The 22,521-nt window shown below is 47.0% G+C and overlaps 1 protein-coding gene across 1 annotated transcript in view; it reads left to right on the plus strand.

The window, feature by feature from the left end:
- The first annotated feature begins 8,322 nt into the window (after positions 1-8,322).
- Positions 8,323-22,521, plus strand: part of LOC142258976 (uncharacterized) — a 45,233-nt gene continuing 31,034 nt past the window's right edge. Inside the window, 3 exon segments of the mRNA XM_075331519.1 lie at positions 8,323-8,487; positions 8,571-8,684; positions 12,502-14,185. Of these exon segments, the coding sequence (XP_075187634.1) occupies positions 8,355-8,487; positions 8,571-8,684; positions 12,502-14,185 (1,931 nt within the window). The 5' untranslated portion in view covers positions 8,323-8,354.

A 22,521-nucleotide genomic window follows, 5' to 3' on the forward strand; every position in this document is an offset into this window, starting at 1 on the left:
TGGAAGCAGCGAGAGCCCCATCCACTGTGGAACAGGTTCCCCTGGGAGATCACCTGGACTCCTTACAGAAAATCCAGATGCTGGAAGTGCTTCAACAGAGACGGGCTGCTTTCTCATCCCAACCAGGTCGAACCACCGTCACCCAACATCATGTGGACACTCAGGGCATCCGTCCCATACAGCTGGCTCCTTACCGGGTACCTGAATCAGTTCGAAACACCATGCAGCACGAACTGGAGGAGATGTTACAGCTTGGGGTAATCCAGGCCTCCCATAGCCCTTGGGCCTCCCCTGTGGTGTTAGTACCCAAGAAGGATGGGAGTACTCGATTTTGTGTGGACTATCGGCGACTAAACGACCATACCGTCAGCGATCCTTACCCAATGCCTCGTATTGACGAACTTCTAGACCGACTGGCTGGGTCCCGGTATGTCACTACCTTGGATCTCAGTAAGGGATACTGGCAGATCCCTCTAATGGATGAAGGGAGAGAACGGTCTGCTTTTATAACCCCCTTTGGTCTGTATGAATTTCTAAGCATGCCTTTTGGAATGAAAAATGCCCCGGCCACCTTCCAGGGAATGGTGGACCAGATCCTCCGGGGATGTGGTGACTTTGCTTGTGCCTACTTGGATGATATCGCCGTCTTCAGCCACACATGGGAGGAACATCTGAATCAAGTAGCCATTATTTTGGACCTGATTCTGGCAGCCGGCCTAACTATTCGACCTGATAAATGCCAATTGGGGATGGGTGAAGTCCAATATCTAGGGCATAGAGTGGGAGGAAGGAAGCTCCGTCCTGAGCCTGCCAAAATCCAGGCTATTAGAGACTGGCCTGTACCCCAAACTAAGAAACAAGTTATGGATTTTCTGGGCACTGCCAGTTATTACCGAAAATTTGTTTCTCATTTCAATACTGTGGCCAAGCCTCTTACCGACCTGACCAAGAAAACAATGCCCCGGCTGGTGATCTGGACTCCAGCCTGTGATGAGGATTTTAACCGGCTGAAGGACGCTCTGGTCTGCGATCCTGTCCTGGCTGCTCCAGACTACAAGCGGAGATTTATTGTGCAAACGGACGCCTCTGCTTATGGACTGGGAGCTGTCCTCAGCCAGGTAAATGCAGCTGGGGACGAACACCCCATTGCCTACTTCAGCAGGAAACTGCTGGACCGAGAAGTGGCCTATGCAACTGTTGAAAAAGAATGTCTGGCTGTAGTGTGGGCCCTTAAGAAACTACGGCCGTATCTGTATGGACGAGAATTCACTGTGGTTACTGATCACAATCCCCTCACCTGGCTGAACAGAGTCTCTGGGGACAATGGACGATTACTGCGATGGAGCCTGGCTCTGCAGCCCTATAACTTTACCATACAATATAGAAGGGGCAGCCAACACCAAAATGCAGATGGACTGTCCAGGCAAGAGGAGCCTTGAGTCCTGTCAGCCATGCCTGCGTGTACTTTACCAGCGACCTGTAGAGGTCCCTAGTACGTACACAAGTTGGGAGGGGAAGGAATTGTCATGATGTGTTTTGCCTTCTCACTGTATTTGCTGTAATACTATGTCTTGGGATTTAAGTGACCGATACCCCCCCCCCAGCCTGTATTATATTGCAATCAGGCTTCAGCAGTAGCTATTGTCATTGATTTGGTGGGGGTTGCATATATATATTGTTCTTCTCAGCATGGGACTTCTCCAATCTACAACTTGGTAAACAGAACAGAGCCAGCAGTCTAAAGTCCATTCATGCATCAAATGGCCAGGGGGAGGTGTGCCCACCTAAGGGGCTGATCCCAGGAGAGAAGAACATGTTAGAGCAGTTAGTTGGGAGCTGAGTTTTGAAGAGGAAGGGAGCGAGATCTGATTCTGCGGACAGATCTCGCCGTCCAGTGGATTGTGTGGGATTTCTGGGACTCTGAAAAGGACTATTACGTCGTGATCTGGCACTTTGGATTATCGGGAGGTGCCCCCGAATCTGTTTTATTTGGACTTGTCGTGTGCTGTTCCTGTATTCCTGTTAGTAAACCTGTTGGATCATCCTCGGCCTGTTGTCTCTTTTTGCTCTGCTGTACACCCCGTCACAGACGACCCATCTTAAGATCCTTGATGGAGGAGCGGAGGTTCTTGGCCAAAATCTCCAGGTAGGCCGTGCTATCCATCTTCCCATGGATGCGGACCAGATGGCCAGGCCCCTTGGCTGAGAAACAGCCCCACAGCATGATGCTGCCACCACCATGCTTGACTGTAGGGATGGTATTCTTGGGGTCGTATGCAGTGCCATCCAGTCTCCAAACGTCACGTGTGTGGTTGGCACCAAAGATCTCGATCTTGGTCTCATCAGACCAGAGAACCTTGAACCAGTCTGTCTCAGAGTCCTCCAAGTGATCATGAGCAAACTGTAGACGAGCCTTGACATGACGCTTTGAAAGTAAAGATACCTTACGGGCTCGTCTGGAACGGAGACCATTGCGGTGGAGTACGTTACTTATGGTATTGACTGAAACCAATGTCCTCACTGCCATGAGATCTTCCCTGAGCTCCTTCCTTGTTGTCCTTGGGTTAGCCTTGACTCTTCGGACAAGCCTGGCCTCGGCACGGGAGGAAACTTTCAAAGGCTGTCCAGGCCGTGGAAGGCTAACAGTAGTTCCATAAGCCTTCCACTTCCGGATGATGCTGCCAACAGTGTAGGCCCAACTCCTTGGAAAGGGTTTTGTACCCGTTGCCAGCCTTGTGACCCTCCACGATCTTGTCTCTGATGGTTTTGGAATGCTCCTTTGTCTTTCCCATGTTGACCATGTATGAGTGCTGTTCACAAGTTTGGGGAGGGTCTTAATTAGTCAGAAAAGGCTGGAAAAAGAGATAATTAATCCAAACATGTGAAGCTCATTGTTCTTTGTGCCTGAAATACTTCTTAATACTTTAGGGGAACCAAACAGAATTCTGGTGGTTTGAGGGGTTGAATAATAAATGACCCTCTGAATAAACTTTTCTCAATTTAAAAAAAAAAAAAAAAGAAAAGAAATAACATTCTTTTTTGCTGCAGTGCATTTCACACTTCCAGGCTGATCTACAGTCCAAATGTCACAATGCCAAGTTAATTCCGAATGTGTAAACCTGCTAAATCTGCAGGGGGTTGAATACTACTTGTAGGCACTGTATGTCTATGATCACATTTACATATTTCTTAGCTATTTAGTAACACTTCTTATTTTGTATATATGGCCGGTTTTTTTACCTGGTCGTGTCCAATAGCAGAGATTTGCATTGACAGTGGTATTTTCCTATATGTCACACACTTGGCAGGGGGCGGGAGGGGGATCAATTCAGTATTTATTTAGATTTTCTTCTTACTTCCCTTGTGACTGGGGCTGATATAATGTCTCAGCGGTGACCATATCCTCTGTATATGGGGGAGGAGGCACCGTCAGCACTTTCTACCCTGTTTCCTCGAAAATAAGACGTACCCGGAAAATAAGCACTAGTAGGATTTTTGAGGGCTTTTTTGAGTATACTTAAAACATAAGCCCTAATTCAAAAATACACCTTGGTTGTGGTTCCATAATGAATTGTCCAACCATCTAAAAAAAGTTAAAGAATACAGCAGGAGTTTTATGAAAGAAAGCAAATATCCCCCCCAAAAAATAATTGCACTCACCAGACCCCAAACAATTACAGTTGGCAAGTACCGATGGTGGATGGGCTCTCACACAGAGATCTGTGTCACTGTCGGGTCCCTCGCTGTTCCAGCTGCATTACACCAAAGCTGTGTATACAGTGACAGAGAAGGCAGAGGCAGTAATAAACCGTCTCTGCCTTATGTAGAGATGGATGGATTTCCTCTCCTTTGCTACATGATTGTGTGTAGCTGTGCGGCTCTTTTATTTTTCCACCCACATTGCCGTATAAAGGATAGTTGGTTTGTTTTGGTTTTGTTTTTTTTTTAAATGACGCATAGGTTTTAATTTTACCATAAAATCTACTGGAAATTAAGTAAAAATTCCAAGTGCGGTGTAATGGTGAAAAAAAATAATTCCATCATTGTTTTTACTCCATTCACGATGTGCTGGAAGTGAGCGGTCAGCGTGATCCTCCAGGTCAGTGTGATTACGGCAATATCAGACTCCCACATTTCTTATTATCTAAGTGGTGACTAGAGATGAGCGGACTCGTGGACGTTCGGCTTCTGCTGGTCCAGCTGAACATTTGCAAAGATCAGTTCTGGACTTGGACTTGACCTGAACTTTATTTGAAGTCACTGATTGGCAGTTGGGGTCTCCGCCCACATGCAGCCATAAACAGATCACTTCCGGGGGAGGGCGGGTTTTTTCCGTTTTATTTCTTGGAGCACAATAGATCTGATCACACGAGAGCGGTTTCCATACGTAAAGCTCCCGAACCCAAAACTGAACTTTATTTTGGAAAGTCTGAGTTTGTACCGAAAACCGAACTCCAGGTTCACTCATCTCTAGTAGTAAATAAAAAAAAACAAACAAAACAAAACATAAAAAAATCGGCTTGTGTCTCCATTTTCCGACATCGGAGTTGAGTAACGACTTATATTTTGCTTGATGAGCCGACGTTTTCATTGATACCATTTTAGGGGCAACTTCATTTCATGTTGAAATATTTTTTTACTGCCCAAATGATATCTTCCCTTCATTATTATCCTGATTAATGTTACATATCGGCTCATCTCCTTCCCATTCAGGTCTCTACAATATCGGATCCTCTCAGTGGTTTTATTCTATAGAAGAGAATTCTCCTGATTGCCCCGTGAAGGATGGATATGGACAGGGACAAGATGGCGGAGAGGATATTACACCTCACCCTAGAGATCCTCTTCCGGCTTACTGGAGAGGTGAGAGATTCTGATGACGTCACATTACATCATTCTTATCTATGGGAATAACAGATGGACAGAACTGGAGAGGTGAGGACTCTGGAAATGTCTGTAGTGAGATTTATTACTGTGTCTCTCCATAACCAGGATTACACAGTAGTGAAGAAGACCTCTAGTGAGCGCTGTCAGGCCCCTGTGTCTGAGGGATGGGGAAGACCCCTGAGCCCAATCACGGGGCCTCCACCTCACCCCCCGATACATGAGGACATCAATGACCAGAAGATCCTAGAACTCACCTACAAGATGATTGAGCTGCTGACTGGAGAGGTGACACTGCTGGGAATGCTGGGACATTATACAGTAACGCTATAAAGGGATCGGGGGTGACGGTATCATTGTATATGTCAGGTTCCTATAAGGTGTCAGGACGTCACCGTCTATTTCTCCATGGAGGAGTGGGAGTATTTAGAAGGACACAAAGATCTGTACAAGGACGTCATGATGGAGGTTCCCCAGCCCCTCACATCACCAGGTAATAGACAGGACTAAATACACACGGCCTATAATTATCTGTATGTAAGGAATGAATTCAGCCCCTGTATGTGTCTCTTCCAGTTCTATCCAGTAAGAGGACAACACCAGAGAGATGTCCCCGTCCTCTTCTCCCACAGGACTGTAAACAAGAAGATCCCGATGTTCCTCAGGATCATCAGGTAGATGGAGAGAAGGTGCCATGAAATTTCCCTATGATGTGTAGACGGCTGTGAAGGTCTTGTGCTCAGTTTTGTTTTATCCTCTCCGGGGCTGGTGGTGAAGGTCGCCGCTGGGATGGTGTCGCTCATCACAGGCAGAGTGGGGTTACCGCAGGGTGGATGACTGAAGACGAACTGGGGTGGTGGTGGTCCCCGTTGGCGCCGGAAAAGGAGAAGCAGAGACAGGGGCTGCGGTTCCATGTCTTTTACTCGCTGGTAGTTTAGGCGCTGCCCCAGAGTACCGTGCTCCGCCACGATGGACTCCAGCCGATAACGATTCTGTGGAAGTTCAGATCTGGTGTCTGTCAGTCTATGGGCCCTTCCTCCTATGTTGTGCTAAGTATTGGATCCCCGTGGCGTGAATCACTTGGGGATCCCGGTGTCAGTAAAGTGTCCCATTCTGTATGCTGATAGCGTGGTTCCGATGTGGGGCTGGTCCAAGACCTAAACCCCGGATCCTGTATGCTATTTGGCTGCAGACTCGGTGGGACAGGTCCGATGACTCTTCTAGCCATTCCTGCGACCCTTGCAGAGTTGGTAGGCAACGTGAAGTATATCTGCCCTAGGGTTCTGTACCCCGACAGCGCCGGTCCTGTGGAAGCAGCCGCCTGCTTCTCCCCAGCGACCGTGTTCAAATGCCTTGGCCCACAGAGCTGCCTCGAGGCACATCCGCTCTGCTCCGTGTCTAGAGCTGTTCCCTCCTTTTGGAGTTGTGTTGTGTGTTCCAAGCTGTTGCCCCCAGCCGCTGCCACCGGCTGGTTCACTACTGTCACCTAGGTCAACCTGCTCTTCCCACTGTGTGCTCCTGACTCCCTTTGGTGGTTTCTTCTCCCTGACCCTGGGTACCAGCTTCTGTGGATTGGAGAGCCCCTGGTGCGGAGGCGTCCTGTAAACCCAACCGCTGTTGTGACCCCCTACTGTGACCCGACCCTGGTACGGTCCCCATTGGGGAGGGCAACCCATTGTAACTGTGTGTATGTGTGTTGGTGGAACCGGTACCGACCCTCCTTGGACCCAGGATAAGTACTACACCCTAATTAAGGTGCAGTACCCTGTGGCGCCTGAAGCCTCAGGGGCGCCACAGCAGGATTAGAGCTGATCATAGATGTGACTTCTCCATCTGTCTGTGACTTTTAGATCACATTTATCCCCTTCTCTACACTGAACACTTACATCAGGGTTTCAACACCAGGTTATCAGACAGAGAGAGGTCGCCCCTATCCCATGGGTCAGAAGGTCACCGCGCAAGCCAGCACTAGTTGGATCTGCTTTGCTTTCCACTTAGCTGTGCAGACGATCCTTGTGCTAGTGCTGCTAGGGTTAAGTGGACCCTTCCGTCTTTCTTGGCTTACCATCCTGAGTTGTCTCAGCTGTTCTGATTTTTGCACTCCCTCCTGGTATAAGTTCTCACCACTTTACCTCAGTAGTTGCCAGGGATAACTTGTTTTCCCATGGTGCTGGCATGGAGGTGAAAGCCATGGAAAGAGAAACTTTTTTGAATTTGATCCTGGAGATTGCTGCTTGGAAATTTTCTTTGGTGTCTTCCTATTGATCATCTCCCTTTTTATTCATTTCTCTTCCATCCCCCTTTTTTACCACTTGTTGTTTGGGAATGCAGTTTATTTTCCTTTGTTGTTTTCCTTTTGTGTCATTATCATAAAGCAGGACTAGTGTTCCTCCTGCCCTGCTCACTAGACACGGTTGTGATTAGGGTAAGACACGTGATTGTCGCACGACGTGAAAGAACCTGTCTTGGGACATCGGGGAGCTCAGGGTTGCTCAGAGTAAGTGATAGGGTTTATCCTTCCTGTTCTTCCCTAGAGGCAGTGATCCTCCGCCCCATCTTTCTCATGATACACAGCCTCCTTGTGGAACACATTGGTAACTGGTGCCTACTGTCAGCAAAGTCCAACCTCAGAGGCTCTGATGATGATTGGGTAGGCACTTAATGATGCCCCTCTGGATAAGCCTGGTTCAGGGTGCAGTGAGGCTACGTCACTTTCTTTTCAACCTATTAGCATGACAGGTCTACATGTAATTCTTCACATAAAATGATTCAGATGAAACCCCCAAAAGATCCATTCACTGTAATAAGGCAGCAAAGTTAGTCTGAACTCCTCATTGCAGTGCGGCAATCATCCCTATCTAGTGAACGGTTATCTCCAAAAATTGTATTATTACACCGGATTCTTTATGATGTTACATCGTCATATTCTCCCCATTCAGGTCCTTATAATATCGGATTCTCTCAGTGGAGATCTTCTATATAAGAGAATTCTCCTGATTGACCCATCAAGGATGGATATGGACAGGGACAAGATGGCGGAGAGGATATTACACCTCACCCTAGAGATCCTCTTCCGGCTTTCTGGAGAGGTGAGAGATTCTGATGACGTCACATTACATCATTCTTATCTATGGGAATAACAGATGGACAGAACTGGAGAGGTGAGGACTCTGGAAATGTCTGTAGTGAGATTTATTACTGTGTCTCTCCATAACCAGGATTACACAGTAGTGAAGAAGACCTCTAGTGAGCGCTGTCAGGCCCCTTTGTCTGAGGGATGGGGAAGACCCCTGAGCCCAATCACGGGGCCTCCACCTCACCCCCCGATACATGAGGACATCAATGACCAGAAGATCCTAGAACTCACCTACAAGATGATTGAGCTGCTGACTGGAGAGGTGACACTGCTGGGAATGCTGGGACATTATACAGTAACGCTATGAAGGGATCGGGGGTGACGGTATCATTGTATGTGTCAGGTTCCTATAAGGTGTCAGGACGTCACCGTCTATTTCTCCATGGAGGAGTGGGAGTATTTAGAAGGACACAAAGATCTGTACAAGGACGTCATGATGGAGGTTCCCCAGCCCCTCACATCACCAGGTAATAGACAGGACTAAATACACACGGCCTATAATTATCTGTATGTAAGGAATGAATTCAGTCCCTGTATGTGTCTCCTCCAGGTCTATCCAGTAAGAGGACAACACCAGAGAGATGTCCCCGTCCTCTTCTCCCACAGGACTGTAACCAAGAAGACCCCGATGTTCCTCAGGATGTGTTTGCTCCAGCTCTATCCAGTAAGAGATATCTACTCATGTACTTTCTGCACTAATTTTGTGTTTACGTTTTTAGACTTTCTTCTCTGGATTTTTTTTCAGCTGTATTTTCTTTGCTTCTGCTTCTTCTGCTGTTTGCTTCCAGTGTCTTCTATATGTTGTTATGAAGGCAACTTAAACACCTGCAGTGTTCATGAATACCCTGTTTCCCCGAAAATAAGACCTACACCAAAATTAAGCCCTAACATGATTTTAAGGGATTTTTGGAGAATGCTTGAAATATAAGCCCTATTCCAAGAATAAGCCCTAGTTACAGTCAGGAGCTGGGAGGAATCAAACTGCGCAATTTCTCAGGAACCCCACTCTCTTCTGGACTCCATCAGTTGTATTCTAAGGTTGATTGTTTAAGGAACTTTGATGATTTCAAAGTCATGTGACATGATGTAACCAAAGGTCTCTTAATTGCAGGAGTCTAAATGAACTGAACAGGACACAGGCTGGCATGCAGGACTGTTATTAGAGGAAAGGGAGAGCAAACTGGACAATTTCACAGGGCCTCATAATCCTAGCGGCCCCAATGTTTATATGCCAATTATAGGACTGCTTAAGGACCTTTTTTACATCACATCATGTGACCAAAGGCTGGTGTGTGTGTGTGTGTGTTCACGCAAATTTTAACCAGCTTTGCCGAAATGGGCAGAGCTTGGCCAGAAGAAGGGTGTGATGCCACCGCTTCTCTAATTCATAACAAACTGCGGCGTTCCCTATTCCAGAAATCTCACTCCAGTCCCTGACGTCATTTTTCAGTGTCCATCGCCGGTCTTGATGAATTAGAGCCCTAATGTATGACTGCACAGACTGCAAAACCCTGCTACCTGCTTTGGTTACAAAGGCTAAGGTTAGGCCATCAACGTTACAGTCCCAGACAACCCTGTTAAATATCCGGCATCTGTCTGTAACTATTTTCTGTTCTTCTTTGGAAAAAAATCTCTTTGAAATTGTTTATGTTGTGGATCAATGTTACAAGGAGATTTTTGCAGGTTTTGCCAACTGTCTTGGTGGCGTCAGGATCTGTGGAAATTATAGATTCTGGTACTCTGCGTGTTCACTTCTCTAATATCTGTGAGCAGCGCAAGGAAATGCAGGCGTCGAAACACAGGCTTGGGCAGGCTAGCAAGAGTTATTCTCTGCTGGGCTGCTTGTTAATGTCTTTGATCACATGCTGTGGAGGAGAAAGTATCTATTGCTCCCCTTCTGTGTATGCTGGCTGGAATATTCCATTAATGCAAGCTTTAGGTTACCTATACTGGTCTGGTGAGGTGTTGTGATCCAGAATCACGGGTGGTTGTTGTGTATTACTGCTGTGAACTGTTGTAATGTTAACCCCTTTTGTCTTTTTGTTGCTGCCTTTCTGCTCTTGCTTTTCTCCTTAGTCTCTCACTGTTTATTTCTGTGAGTTTGCAATGTGTCCCATTTGTCTTAAATGTTTCCTGTCTGTCTTAAGCCCCCTTCACATGCACGTGTCTCCGGTACGTGCTAGGTCCGTGCCCGCATGTACCGGAGACACGGGCACACGTAAACCTATTAAAATCAATGGGTTTATGTGCACGCACGTGTGCAGCCATTGGCCCGTGCCTCCGTGTGGAGCACACGTGAGCCCGTGTGCTCCACACGGATGCATGTCAGTGTTTCTCCGGCAGCACGGGTGTCACGTGGCCCGCACACGTACCACACGGATGTAGTGTGGATGCGGGCCCACGTGACACGCGCCGGAGAAACACACGTGTCATTTTTAAAATAAAAAAAACACATACTCACCACCTCCACCAGCCCTGCAGTGTCTGCCGCGGCTGTCACATGCATCCAACCCCCAGTGAATTTGAACAACGCATCTTCTTCACTGGGGGCCGGAAGCAGCGTCAGCGGGGCGTGGCCTGTGCCGGACACTTGGATTCAGCACCACAGACAGTTCCGGAAGAAAAAGGTAAGGCGGGACTTTCCGTTCTCCGTGTGTTATTACGTATAACACACGTAGTGCCATAAACACGGCACACGGAGGGGAAAACGCACCTTTGACACGTCTGTGAAACACGTGCATGATTTTTTTGGACGTGTGAAGGGGGCCTTAATCTGTGTTTCCATCATATTCCTGCCCCTTCCTTCCCCGGGAGATAACAGATTAGATTTGGTCAGGAGAATAGTAAGTCACAGGACTTGGGCATCTCCATCTTAAGGGGTAATCGAGAGGTTAGGAATATTTTATGGTCCCCTAGCGTGAGGGACAGTATAAGAGCCCCCTGTCACAATCAATCAGATTATTTACTGTAGCATATTCCAGAGAACTGGTGCTAGGAATGGGAGATTCAAATTAACGAAGATGTAACTCTAAAGGGGGCTTTACACGAACGATATCGCTAATGATATGTCATCGGGCTCACAGAATTTGTGACGCACATCCGGCATCGTTAGCAACGTCGTTGCGTGTGACACCTACGAACGCGCCTTAACGATCTGAATTACTCACCTAATCGTTGATTGTTGACACGCCATTCATTTTCAAAAGATCGTTGCTCGTTATTGACGCAGGTTGTTTGTCATTCCTGAGGCAGCACACATCGCTACATGTGACACCTCGGGAACGACGAACAACAGCTTACCTGCGTCCTCCGGCAACGAGGTTGGTGTGTCGTTAATGCGGCTGCTCTCAGCCCCTCCGCTTCTATTGGTCGCTCGCTGTGTGACGTCGCTGTGACAGCGCACAAACCTCCCCCTTAACAAAGAGGTTGTTCGCTGCACACAGAGACTGCGCTCGGAAGGTAAGTACGTGTGACAGGTGTTAGCGATATTGTGCACCACGGGCAGCGATTTGCCCGTGACGCACAAATGACGGGGGCGGGTATGCTCGCTAGCAATATCACTAGCGATATCGTAGCGTGTAAAGCAGCCTTTACATGTCGAAATTGGACAACAGATTCAGAATACATTTTTTCTTAATTTCATTTCTGATATTATGGTTTTAAAAAAAAACCAAAACCGTATTTTTTGCTTTATAAGACGCACCGGATTATAAGACGCACACCAAATTAGACATAAAAAAGGTAAAAAAATTAAAATGGGGTCCGTCTTATACTCCGGTGTTCTCTTACCGAAGGGGGGCAGCAGTGGTGGTGAAGCGGGGTCACAGGAGGCAGAGGTTGTGCTGGCAGGCGCGGCGGGTCAGTGGCGGCGGGGTCCGTGGTGGCAGGAGCCGCGGGGTCCGTGGTGGCAGCAGCAGTGGCGGCGGGTGAGTCGTGCAGCAGGCCGGTGCGGTGAGTGTCCCAGTGTCCACGGTCCCGGTTCAAATGATGGTGCATGGAGCGGCGCGTGCGCAGATGGAGCTCTCATCCAAGAGCTCCATCTGCGTACGCGCCCGCTCCCGGCGCCATCATTTGAATTTGGGACCGCGGACAAACTGGGTAACCTGCTGCACAGCCGCCCGCACGCAAAGGGTGGCAGCCAGCAGGCGGCCCGCAAAACCTGCGTGCACGCAGCCGGGTACCTGTGGCTGCATGAGGGCGGCAGTCGGGTGCCTGTGCCTGCGGGCGGCAGTCTGGTGCCTGTGCCTGCTTGACGGCGGCAGCCGGGTGCCTGTCGGTGCCGGCTGCCTCCCGCACACAGGCACCCGGCTGCCGGCCGCTTGCACGCAGCCACAGGCACCCGGCCGCCCGATCGCCGCACAGACAGGACTCCCAGGTAAAGCTATATTTGGATTTTAAGGCGCACCCCTCATTTTCCTCCCAAATTTTTGATGTAATTTCAAGATATTAAAAAATAATAACATTGTGTTTATTTTTAACAGATGACTGTATTGGGAGTTCCGATGGAAATCTATTATCTTTAGAATTTAAAACAGATGATGAAAGTATCACACATGATACATATAAAGAGCATGCTGGTGTCCCAGATATACCTCCAGTCCTTCCTCAGAAAGCTTTATCATCAGATCTTTTCAAACAAGTCCAAAATTCCGATTTATCACAGAATTGTAAGCAAAATAAAAGTTACAGAACGGATGTGGAACATGAAACGGCTCCTACAAGGGACAAACCATTTTCATGTTCAAAATGTGGGAAATGTTTTATTCGGAAATCAACTCTTGTTATGCATCAAAGATCTCACACAGGGGCAAAGCCATTTTCATGCTTGGAATGTGGTAAATGTTTTACTAGGAAATCAAGTCTTGTTGACCATGGAAAACGTCACATAGGAGAGAAGCCATTTTCATGTTCAGAGTGTGGGAAATGTTTTATTCGGAAATCAAATCTTGTTATGCATCAAAGATCTCACACAGGGGCGAAGCCATTTTCATGCTTGGAATGTGGTAAATGTTTTACTAGGAAATCAAATCTTGTTGACCATGGAAAACGTCACATAGGAGAGAAGCCATTTTCATGTTCAGAGTGTGGGAAATGTTTTAATTTCAAATCAGATGTTGTTAGGCATCAAATATGTCACACAGAGGAGAAGGCATTTTCATGTTCAGAATGTGGGAAATATTTTATTCGGAAATCGGATCTTGTTGTGCATCAAAGATATCACACAGGGGAGAAGCTATTTTCATGTTCAGAATGTGGGAAATGTTTTATTCACAAATCAGCTTTTGTTAGGCATCAAAGATCTCATACAGGGGAGAAGCCATTTTCATGTTCAGAGTGTGGGAAATGTTTTATTCAGAAATCAAATCTTGTTGACCATGGAAAACGTCACATAGGAGAGAAGCCATTTTCATGTTCAGAGTGTGGGAAATGTTTTAATTTCAAATCAGATCTTGTTAGGCATCAAATATGTCACGCAGAGGAGAAGCCATTTTCATGTTCAGAATGTGGGAAATATTTTATTCGGAAATCGGATCTTGTTGTGCATCAAAGATATCACACAGGGGAGAAGCCATTTTCATGTTCAGAATGTGGGAAATGTTTTAATTTCAAATCAGATCTTGTTAGGCATCAAAGATTTCATACAGGGGAGAAGCCATTTTCATGTTCAGAGTGTGGGAAATGTTTTATTCAGAAATCAAATCTTGTTGTGCATCAAAGATTTCACACAGGGGAGAAGCTGTTTTCATGTTCAGAGTGTGGGAAATGTTTTAATTTCAAATCAGATCTTGTTAGGCATCAAAGATCTCATACAGGGGAGAAGCCATTTTCATGTTCAGAGTGTGGGAAATGTTTTATTCAGAAATCAAATCTTGTTGTGCATCAAAGATTTCACACAGGGGAGAAGCTGTTTTCATGTTCAGAGTGTGGGAAATTTTTTATTCGGAAATCAGAACTTGTTGTGCATCAAAGCTGTCATACAGGGCAGAAGCCATTTTCATGTTCAGAGTGTGGGAAATGTTTTAAGTGGAAATCAGAACTTGTTGTACATCAAAGATCTCACACAGGGGAGAAGCCATTTTCATGCCCAGAATGTGGGAAATGTTTTACTAGGAAATCAGGTCTTGTTTACCATCAAAAAAATCACACAAAATAGACCATTTTTATGTTCTGAATGTGGAAAATGTAATTTACAGAAATCACATCTTGTTAACCACTTCAGCCCCCAGCCTGTTTTCACCTTAAAGACCCGGCCATTTTTTGCAATTTTTACCAGTGTCCCTTTGACAGGTTATAACTCTGGAACGCTTCAACGGATCCTGGTGATTCTGACATTGTTTTTTCGTGTCATATTGTACTTCATGTCAGTGGTAAATTTAGGCCGATATTCGGAAATTTGGCGAAAATTTTGAAAATTTTGCAATTTTCAAAATTTTAAATTTTATGCCCATAAATCTGAGAGATATGTCACACAAAATAGTTACTAAATAACATTTCCCACATGTCTGCTTTACACCAACGCAATTTTTGAAACAAAATTTTTTTCTGTTAGGAAGTTAGAAGGGTTCAAAGTTCATCAGCAATTTCTCATTTTTCCAACAAAATTTACAAAAAAATTTTTACCACATCACATTTGGAGTGATTTGAGATACCTAGGCGACAGAAAATACCCAAAAGTGACCCATTCTAAAATCTGCACCCCTCACTCTGCTCAAAACCAGATCCAAGAAGTTTATTAACCCTTTAGGAGCTTCACATGAACCAAAGCAATGTAGAAGGAAAAAATGAAAAGTTTACTTTTTTACACAAAAATGTTACTTTAGCCATAAAATTTAGCATTTTCACAAGGGTATCAGGAAAAATGCACTATAAAATGTATCGTGCATTTTCTCCTGAGTACGCAGATATGTGGTGGAAATCAAATGTTTGGGTACATGGCAGGGCTCGGAAGGCAAGGTGCGCCATTTTGAATTTTTGAGTGCAAAATTAGCTGCACTCATTAGCGGACGCCATGTCGGGTTTGAAGACCCTCTGAGGTGCCTAAACAATGGAGCTCCCCCACAAGTGACCCCATTTTGGAAACTAGAGCCCTCATGGAATTTATCTAGCTGTTTAATGGGCACTTTGAACCCCTGGAGGCTTCACAAACGTTTGTAATGTTCAGCCGTGAAAATATATATATTTTTTTCTTTTAACACAAAATTGTTTTTTCAAACAGGTAGGCTCTTTTTTCACAAGGGTATCAGGAAAAAATGCACCATAAAACATATTGTGCAATTTCTCCTGAGTACACAGATACCTCATATGTGGTGGAAATCAACTGTTTGGGCGCACGGCGGGGCTCAGAAGAGAAGGAGCGCCATTTCACAGCAAAATTGGTTGGAATTATTAGCGGACCCCATGTTGCATTTGGAGACCCCACTGAGATGCCTAAACAATGGAGCTCCCCCACATGTGACCCCATTTTGGAAACTAGACCCCCACCCTACAAAAAACTTAGTTTGGCGAAATAAAAAATACGGCCGTCAGAAAAAAAATAATAATAAAATAATGAGCGCCTGCAACTGACACTATGGCAAGTGCCACACGTGAGAGCGATGCACGAATCTCGCATCACATCATCCGGCACAGCCGCACACTCCTGTCTGGAAGAGAGCGACCGTGCCGGATGATGCAATGTGAGACTCGTGCATCGCTCTCACGTGTGACACTGGGCTGACCCTTACAATATTCAGTAAAAAATACTGTAGTTGACGATTACTACAATAGAATTTTACTGGCCCTAAACTAAGTTTATTTGTATTTCTTAGTTTACAGAAAATAAATCAGGACGCATGCACGGATGTGCTGCAAAAAGGGGGGGACTAGGTGGGATGAATAAAAAGATGGAATGAGGATGGGAGAGGTCACGGCGGAGGATGGGAGAGGGCGCGGCGGAGGATGGGAGAGGGCTCGGCAGATGGAAGAGCGGTGGAGGGTGGGCAGCAGATCAGGGTGAGAGGTGGTGGAGGGGGCAGCAGATCGGGGAGGGTGAGAGGTGGGGTAGGGGGCTTCAGATGAAGAGGATGGGAGAGAGCAGGCAGGAGATCAGGGAGGGTGAAAGAGGGGGCAGCAGCTGATGAGGGAGAGCGGGCAGCAGATGGGGAGGGTGAGATCGGGGAGGAGGTAGCAGATCGGGAAGGTGAGATGGCGGATAGTGGGCAGCAGATCGCGGAGGTGAGATGGCAGACAGCGGGCAGCAGATCGGGAAGGTGAGATGGGGGAGAGGGCAGCAGATCGTGGAGGTGAGATGGGGAGGCGGGCAGCAGATAGTGGAGGTGAGATGGGGGAGGGGGCAGCAGATCTGGAAGGTGAGATGGCAGACAGCGTGCAGCAAATCGAGAAGGTGAGATGGGGGAGGGGGCAGCAGATCGGAAAGGTGAGATGGGGAGGGGGCAGCAGATCGTGGAGGTGAGATAGCGGGCAGCACATCGCTGAGGTGAGATGGGGGAAGGGGCAGCAGATCAGGAAGGTGAGATGGGGGAGGGGGCAGCAGATCAGGAAGGTGAGATGGGGGAGGGGCAGCACATCGGAGGTGAGATGGTGGGCAGCACATCACGGAGGTGAGATGGAGGACAGCGGGCAGCAGATCGCGGAGGTAAAATGGGGAGGCGGGCAGCAGATCGCGGAGGTGAGATGGGGAGGCGGGCAGCACATCGCGGAGGTGAGATGGGGAAGGGGCAGCACATCGCGGAGGTGAGGTTGGGGAGGCGGGCAGCACATCGCGGAGGTGAGATGGGGGAGACGGGCAGCACATCGTGGAGGTGAGATGGGGAGAAGGGCAGCACATCGCGGAGGTGAGATGGGGAGACGGGCAGCACATCGCGGAGGTGAGATGGGGAGACGGGCAGCACATCGCGGAGGTGAGATGGCGGACAGCGGGCAGCACATCGCGGAGGTGAGATGGCGGGCAGCAGATCGCGGAGGTGAGATGGCGGACAGCGGGCAGCAGATCGGGAAGGTGAAAGGGCGGAGGCGGCCAGCAGATCTCACAGGGTGGGAGATGGTGGAGGGGGCAGCAGATGAGGATGGGAGAGAGCGGGCAGCAGCTCACGGAGGGGGGCAGCAGCTGATGGGAGAGAGCGGTGGCAGATAAAGGCGGCAGCAGCAGATAGAGGAGATCGGCGGCGGTTGCAGCGGATCGGGGGCAGGGGCTTACCGGGGCACTTGCAGGGATCGCTTTTCTCGGCTTCCACGGACGGAGTAAAGCGGAGGGGAGTGGTCACCGGCCGCAGATCCACGGTGACTGGAGAGATCGGTCACAAGGCCGATCTCTCCAATCAGAGCTGGGGGCGGATGAAGCACCGATCACCCAGCTCCAGCCAATAATCGGTGCTACAGCTGCACTAATATGGCTGGATTTCAATGTTTCAGCCATTTTCAATGGTTGAAGCATTACAGTGGCTGTGATTGGCTGAGCGGTGTTCGTCAGCCAATCACAGCCTCCTTAGGTCCGGGGAGGAGGCACCACCCCTCCTGAGGTCAGGCAGAGGTCCCCTCCTCTCCGAATCTAAGGTTTGTGTGCACCGATTGCACTCACCGGGGCTCCGGGGCCGCGATTTCGCCATAACATACTGGGTACGTCATGGGTCGTTTAGCACCATGTCACCATGACGTACCCAGTACGACAAGGGTCGTTAAGGGGTTAAACATGTGAAGAAGCCGCAAAGGGAAGGAACCTTTTTGATGTTGTGAATAATTGAAATGTATAACTGGTAAATCAAGTTTTGCCGACATCAGAAAACCAACAGAGCGGAGCAGCCATTTTTGCTTTCAAAATTTACCAAATGTTTTTACCATTAGGCTAAGACCGCACTTTGCGTTTTTACCTGCGTTTCTGCAGCGTTTTGAGCTGCAACGTTTTCATGCCAAATGGCCTGCGTTTTGGTTTTCCATTATAGTCTATAGAAAATGATGATTTCCTGACCGCACTTTGCGTTTTAAAACGCTGCGTTTAATTTGCATAATTTGTGGCAAAAAACATGCATTCAAAGAAGCAGCATGTCAGTTGTTTTTGCCATTTCTGCAGCGTTTTGCTAACATTGAAGTCAATGAAAAGTAGCAAAAAGCAACAAACATCAAAATACCTGCGTTTTACCTGCTTTTTAGCTGCAGAAACACTGCGTTTTGGACTGCAAAAACGCATGCTTTTCTGACATCAAATTAATGGATTAATATGTCCCTTTACACACATACATAGTCCGACAATTAAATTAAAGAAAAGTTTAAGTTTATTCCTATTTTAACATAAATTATTATAAAACCGCTATAATTTCATTAAATATAACTATTTTCTTTATTAATTCACAAAATATGTTTTGGTTTTTTTTCTCTTTTTTCATTCAGTTTGACTGTCTAAACTTTATTTACCATTGTCTTGATGTTCAAAACGCATCTGTCAAAACGCAGGTCAAAAAGCAGGTAAAAAGCGCTGAAAACGCATCTAAAACGTGGTAAATATGCATGCGTTTTCAGCGCTAAATTTCTGAAAAAGGCAACTTTGGTCAAATCAATTAAGGCAAAAACATGCATTCTAAACTGCATGTAGGGGAACGCAAAGTGCGGTCTTAGCCTTAACCAGGTCCTGTTGTCAGATGAGTCACACGGGAGAAGCCATCATGATGTACCATAGTACAAAGGGTTTTATCCTAAAATCGGCTACAGTTCCTTAAGTAAGAATTGGTGAGGGAAAGAACCATTTTCTTTCTTTTTAGAAATTATTGTATTTTTTAGACCATAAGAAACACCTAGGTTTTGAAAGAGGAATATAGGGAAAAAATTAACGCAAAAAATGTGGTCATGAAGCACTGTTATGGGGTGGGATCTGCTGCTGACACTGTTACGGGGAGAAAATCCCCCAATTCCGTATTAGTGTCCCCCATTCTTGGCCCCTTCCAGGTATATGTGTCTCCCATACTCGTATATATGTCATCTTGGGCCCATTCTTGTATATATTTCCCCATCACGCTGCACACATAAGAAAATAAATGATTATACTTACCATCCCTCCGCTCTCCCTGTGCACGGTGTTCTCTTCTGGTGCCGGCAAGTGACTTCACCATGTAAACGGCGCAGTGCATGACATTACTGCCATGTGCCCCCAGTTACACGCAGACGTAAGCTGCCAGAATATTCACTGCTCCCCACAGCCGGGATTATGGGCTTGGGGAGCAGTGACTATTCATTCTTTAATAGACACACGTGATCGCCCAGTCACAGCAGTAAGCCGGCGACTGGGTGATCATGTGTACCTGATATTAAAGAGAATGAATATTCACGGCTCCCCACGCAAATAATACCGCCGTCCTCTTGGTTGGCGCTGGCTTCACTGCCTAGAGGTGGGCAAGATTATGGTGTGGGGAGCAGTGAATATTCATTTTCTTTTTTAGCTGGCACACTGTTAAGGCCCCGTTACACGCAACGACATATCTAACGATATGTCGGGGTCACAGAATTCGTGACGCACATCTGGCGTCGTTAGCGACATCATTGCGTGTAACAGCTCAGAGCGAGTGTTAACGATCAAAAATACTCACCTTGTCGTTGATCGTTGACACGTCGTTCATTTTAAAAATGTCGTTCCTCCTTCTGGCCGCAGGTTGTGTATCGTTCCTGACGCAGCACACATCACTACGTGTGACACCCCCGGGAACGACGAACAACAGCTTACCTGCGTTCTCCGGCAACGAGGTGGGCGTCACTTTCTTTCGGCTATTCTCCGCCCCTCCGCTTCTATTGGCTGCCTGCCATGTGACGTTGCTGTGACACCGCACAAACCGCCCCCTTAGAAAGGAGGCGGTTCGCTGGCCACGGCGACGTTGCTAGGCAGGTAAGTACGTGTGACTGGGACTAACGATATTGTGCGCCACGGGCAACGTTTTGCCTGTGACGTACAAACGAGGGGGGTGGGTACGCTCGCCAGCTATTGCTAGCGATATCGCTTCGTGTAACGGGGCCTTTAGCCCTTTTGAGAGCCTTCAGGAATATTTTTGAATAGTTTTGATACTGGATTATATTTAGATAATTCACTAATCTCAGATTGCACACTGCTTTATTTACTACAAAGCGCAGCCCTAGATTGGAGATAGGAACTCTGAAGTATATCGCATTGTATATAATTGCATTTCAAAACTTGTTGTTTTGTTAATAAATGCTTGTAAATATATATTCTTCATGCCTATCTAACTCTATTGTCTAGATGTGATGATTTTGCCTCCGAACCTCTGGAGTTGGCGCAGAGCTGTAGACATTTCACACAAAAATAGTGACTGGAGAATTGAATCACACTGCAGACTAGATATGTGGAAGTTGTTAAGATGCTCTGGATTCATGAAGAGGCAGGCACTACTTCATGAATCACAAGTGGCACCCGCATAAATTGGGCCCTTTATGTTATAAAAATGATCACTTTACAAAGGATAATTCATGTAATAAAAAACTAAAGGATTTTATATGTCTGATATCCAAGGGATTTTTTTTTTTTAATGAGGCTACCCACAAATAGAGCTGACCGGACCCGTTGAAGTTCGGGTTCGGCTTTTTCAGCCGGACTTAGATAAAGTTCAGTTCGGGTACTGGACTTGTCCTGAACCCCATTGGAAGTCACTGATTGGGCAGCTCTGGTCTCTCCCCACATGCATCCAGCCATAAACAGAGCATTTCCGGGGAGGGAGGGTGTTTTTTTCTTGTACACAATACATCCTATAATGATGGTTTTACCCCCATGAAATCCATTCACACACTGCAAGCAGCTCGCACTGGGCCGAGCACTGAGTGTACCCGAGCACACCGATGCTAGATCGAGTGGTTAGGAAACATAAAGCACCCGAACTCCGAACTCTAACACTGATTTTTTTATTTATAAAGTCTGTGTTCAGTAGAAACACCGAATTTTATTATTTAGATTCGCTCGTCTCTGTCCACAAACCTTTATTACGGTTTAGATTATGGGTGTAGAATGGACTAGAACTAAAAGAGGCCTATCTCCTAATGAAGAGCAAGTAACAATTATGATACCTATGCTGGGGTTTTGTGAATTTTATGGGATTCTGTCACTTATGCCTGCTTTACACGAGACGAGCTATCGTGCGATGCATCATCGGGGTCACGGATTTTGTGACGCACATCCGGCATCGTACACGACGTCGTGTCATGTAACACCTCTGAGCGACGCAGTATCGGTCACAAATCGTGAGTCGTGTACTCGTCGCTCAGATTCAAATTATTGTTTAATTAAAATGGCGGTGGTTGTTCATCGTTCCCGGGGCAGCATACGGCTATGCGGAAGGAAGGAGGTGGGCAGGATGTTTACGTCCCACTCATCTCTGCCCCTCCGCTTCTATTGGTCGGCGGGTGGGTGACGTAGCTGTGACGCCGAACGTCCCTCCCCATTCAGGAAGAGGATGTTCGCCGCCCACAGCGACGTCGCCCGGGAGGTAAGTACGTGTGACGGGCATTTCACGACTTTGTGCGACACGGGCAGCGATTTGCCCGTGACGCACAAACGACGGGGGCGGGTACGATCGATCGTGAAATCGCACGATCGGTCGCCCCGTGTAAAGCAGGCATAAGTGTTTACCCCTTAATTAAAAATGAGAATAATATAAAGACAGTGTCACATTAGGTCCGGAGAAGTACCAAGTGAATGGCGAAAGGGAAACCTTGTGTGTAGCAAGATGGTGACCTCTGATCAAGCCTACCGCTGTGCCCTGGGTCCCCTCACAGCCTTAGATAGCTTTCACGTCTATGCGCCAAGCCGAATACCTGATCCCAGGCTGACCATGATCTGGGCCCTAGGTAGGGAGCGGATGGGATGAGCTCTTCGTCAACATCACTAGGGACTAAAGGACACACAGGGATAACAAACAAGTGGAAACTTACAACTTATCTCTAGATGACTCAGTAAGAAGTTGTATAAAGAGCAGCAACAATCCTACTGATGCGTGCAAGCCACATGCTTCTATTCAGAGCTTGTGAAGAAACGGAATATCAATAGCACAAGTTCATGGAAAATGAGACTATTTAAACCCAAGGGGAATTACAGATGATTAACAGCTGAAGGGAAGGGGAGCTCCCCTGGGTCCTAAATGGAAAAGGATGAAAACCCAGCAGAGTAGCTTCCTAGTACACTGACTACTGTCAGCAGCAAAATTAGAAATTCAGGGACCATCTTGCACAGCTAGACACGACAGGACTGTCTGTCACCCATGACAGAGAGGGACTCTGATTCCATTGATTTGTAATTATAATTTACTGGGCTGCTTGCTGTAGTTTTGATAAAATCACAGTATTATCATTAGGGAATTGTCACTAGAGAACTAGTAAACCAGCAGCCATGTATCCTCCATCTTTATAAGCTCCGTATAACCCCCTACTCCACCCGTGATTGACAGCTTCGTGTCTATGCTCATTGTACACAGCTGCCAATCAGTGGTGTGGGTGGGGTTATACACAGCAGTATTTAG

Source organism: Anomaloglossus baeobatrachus, assembly GCF_048569485.1.
Source record: "Anomaloglossus baeobatrachus isolate aAnoBae1 chromosome 5 unlocalized genomic scaffold, aAnoBae1.hap1 SUPER_5_unloc_20, whole genome shotgun sequence".
Taxonomy (NCBI): Eukaryota; Metazoa; Chordata; class Amphibia; order Anura; family Aromobatidae; genus Anomaloglossus; species Anomaloglossus baeobatrachus.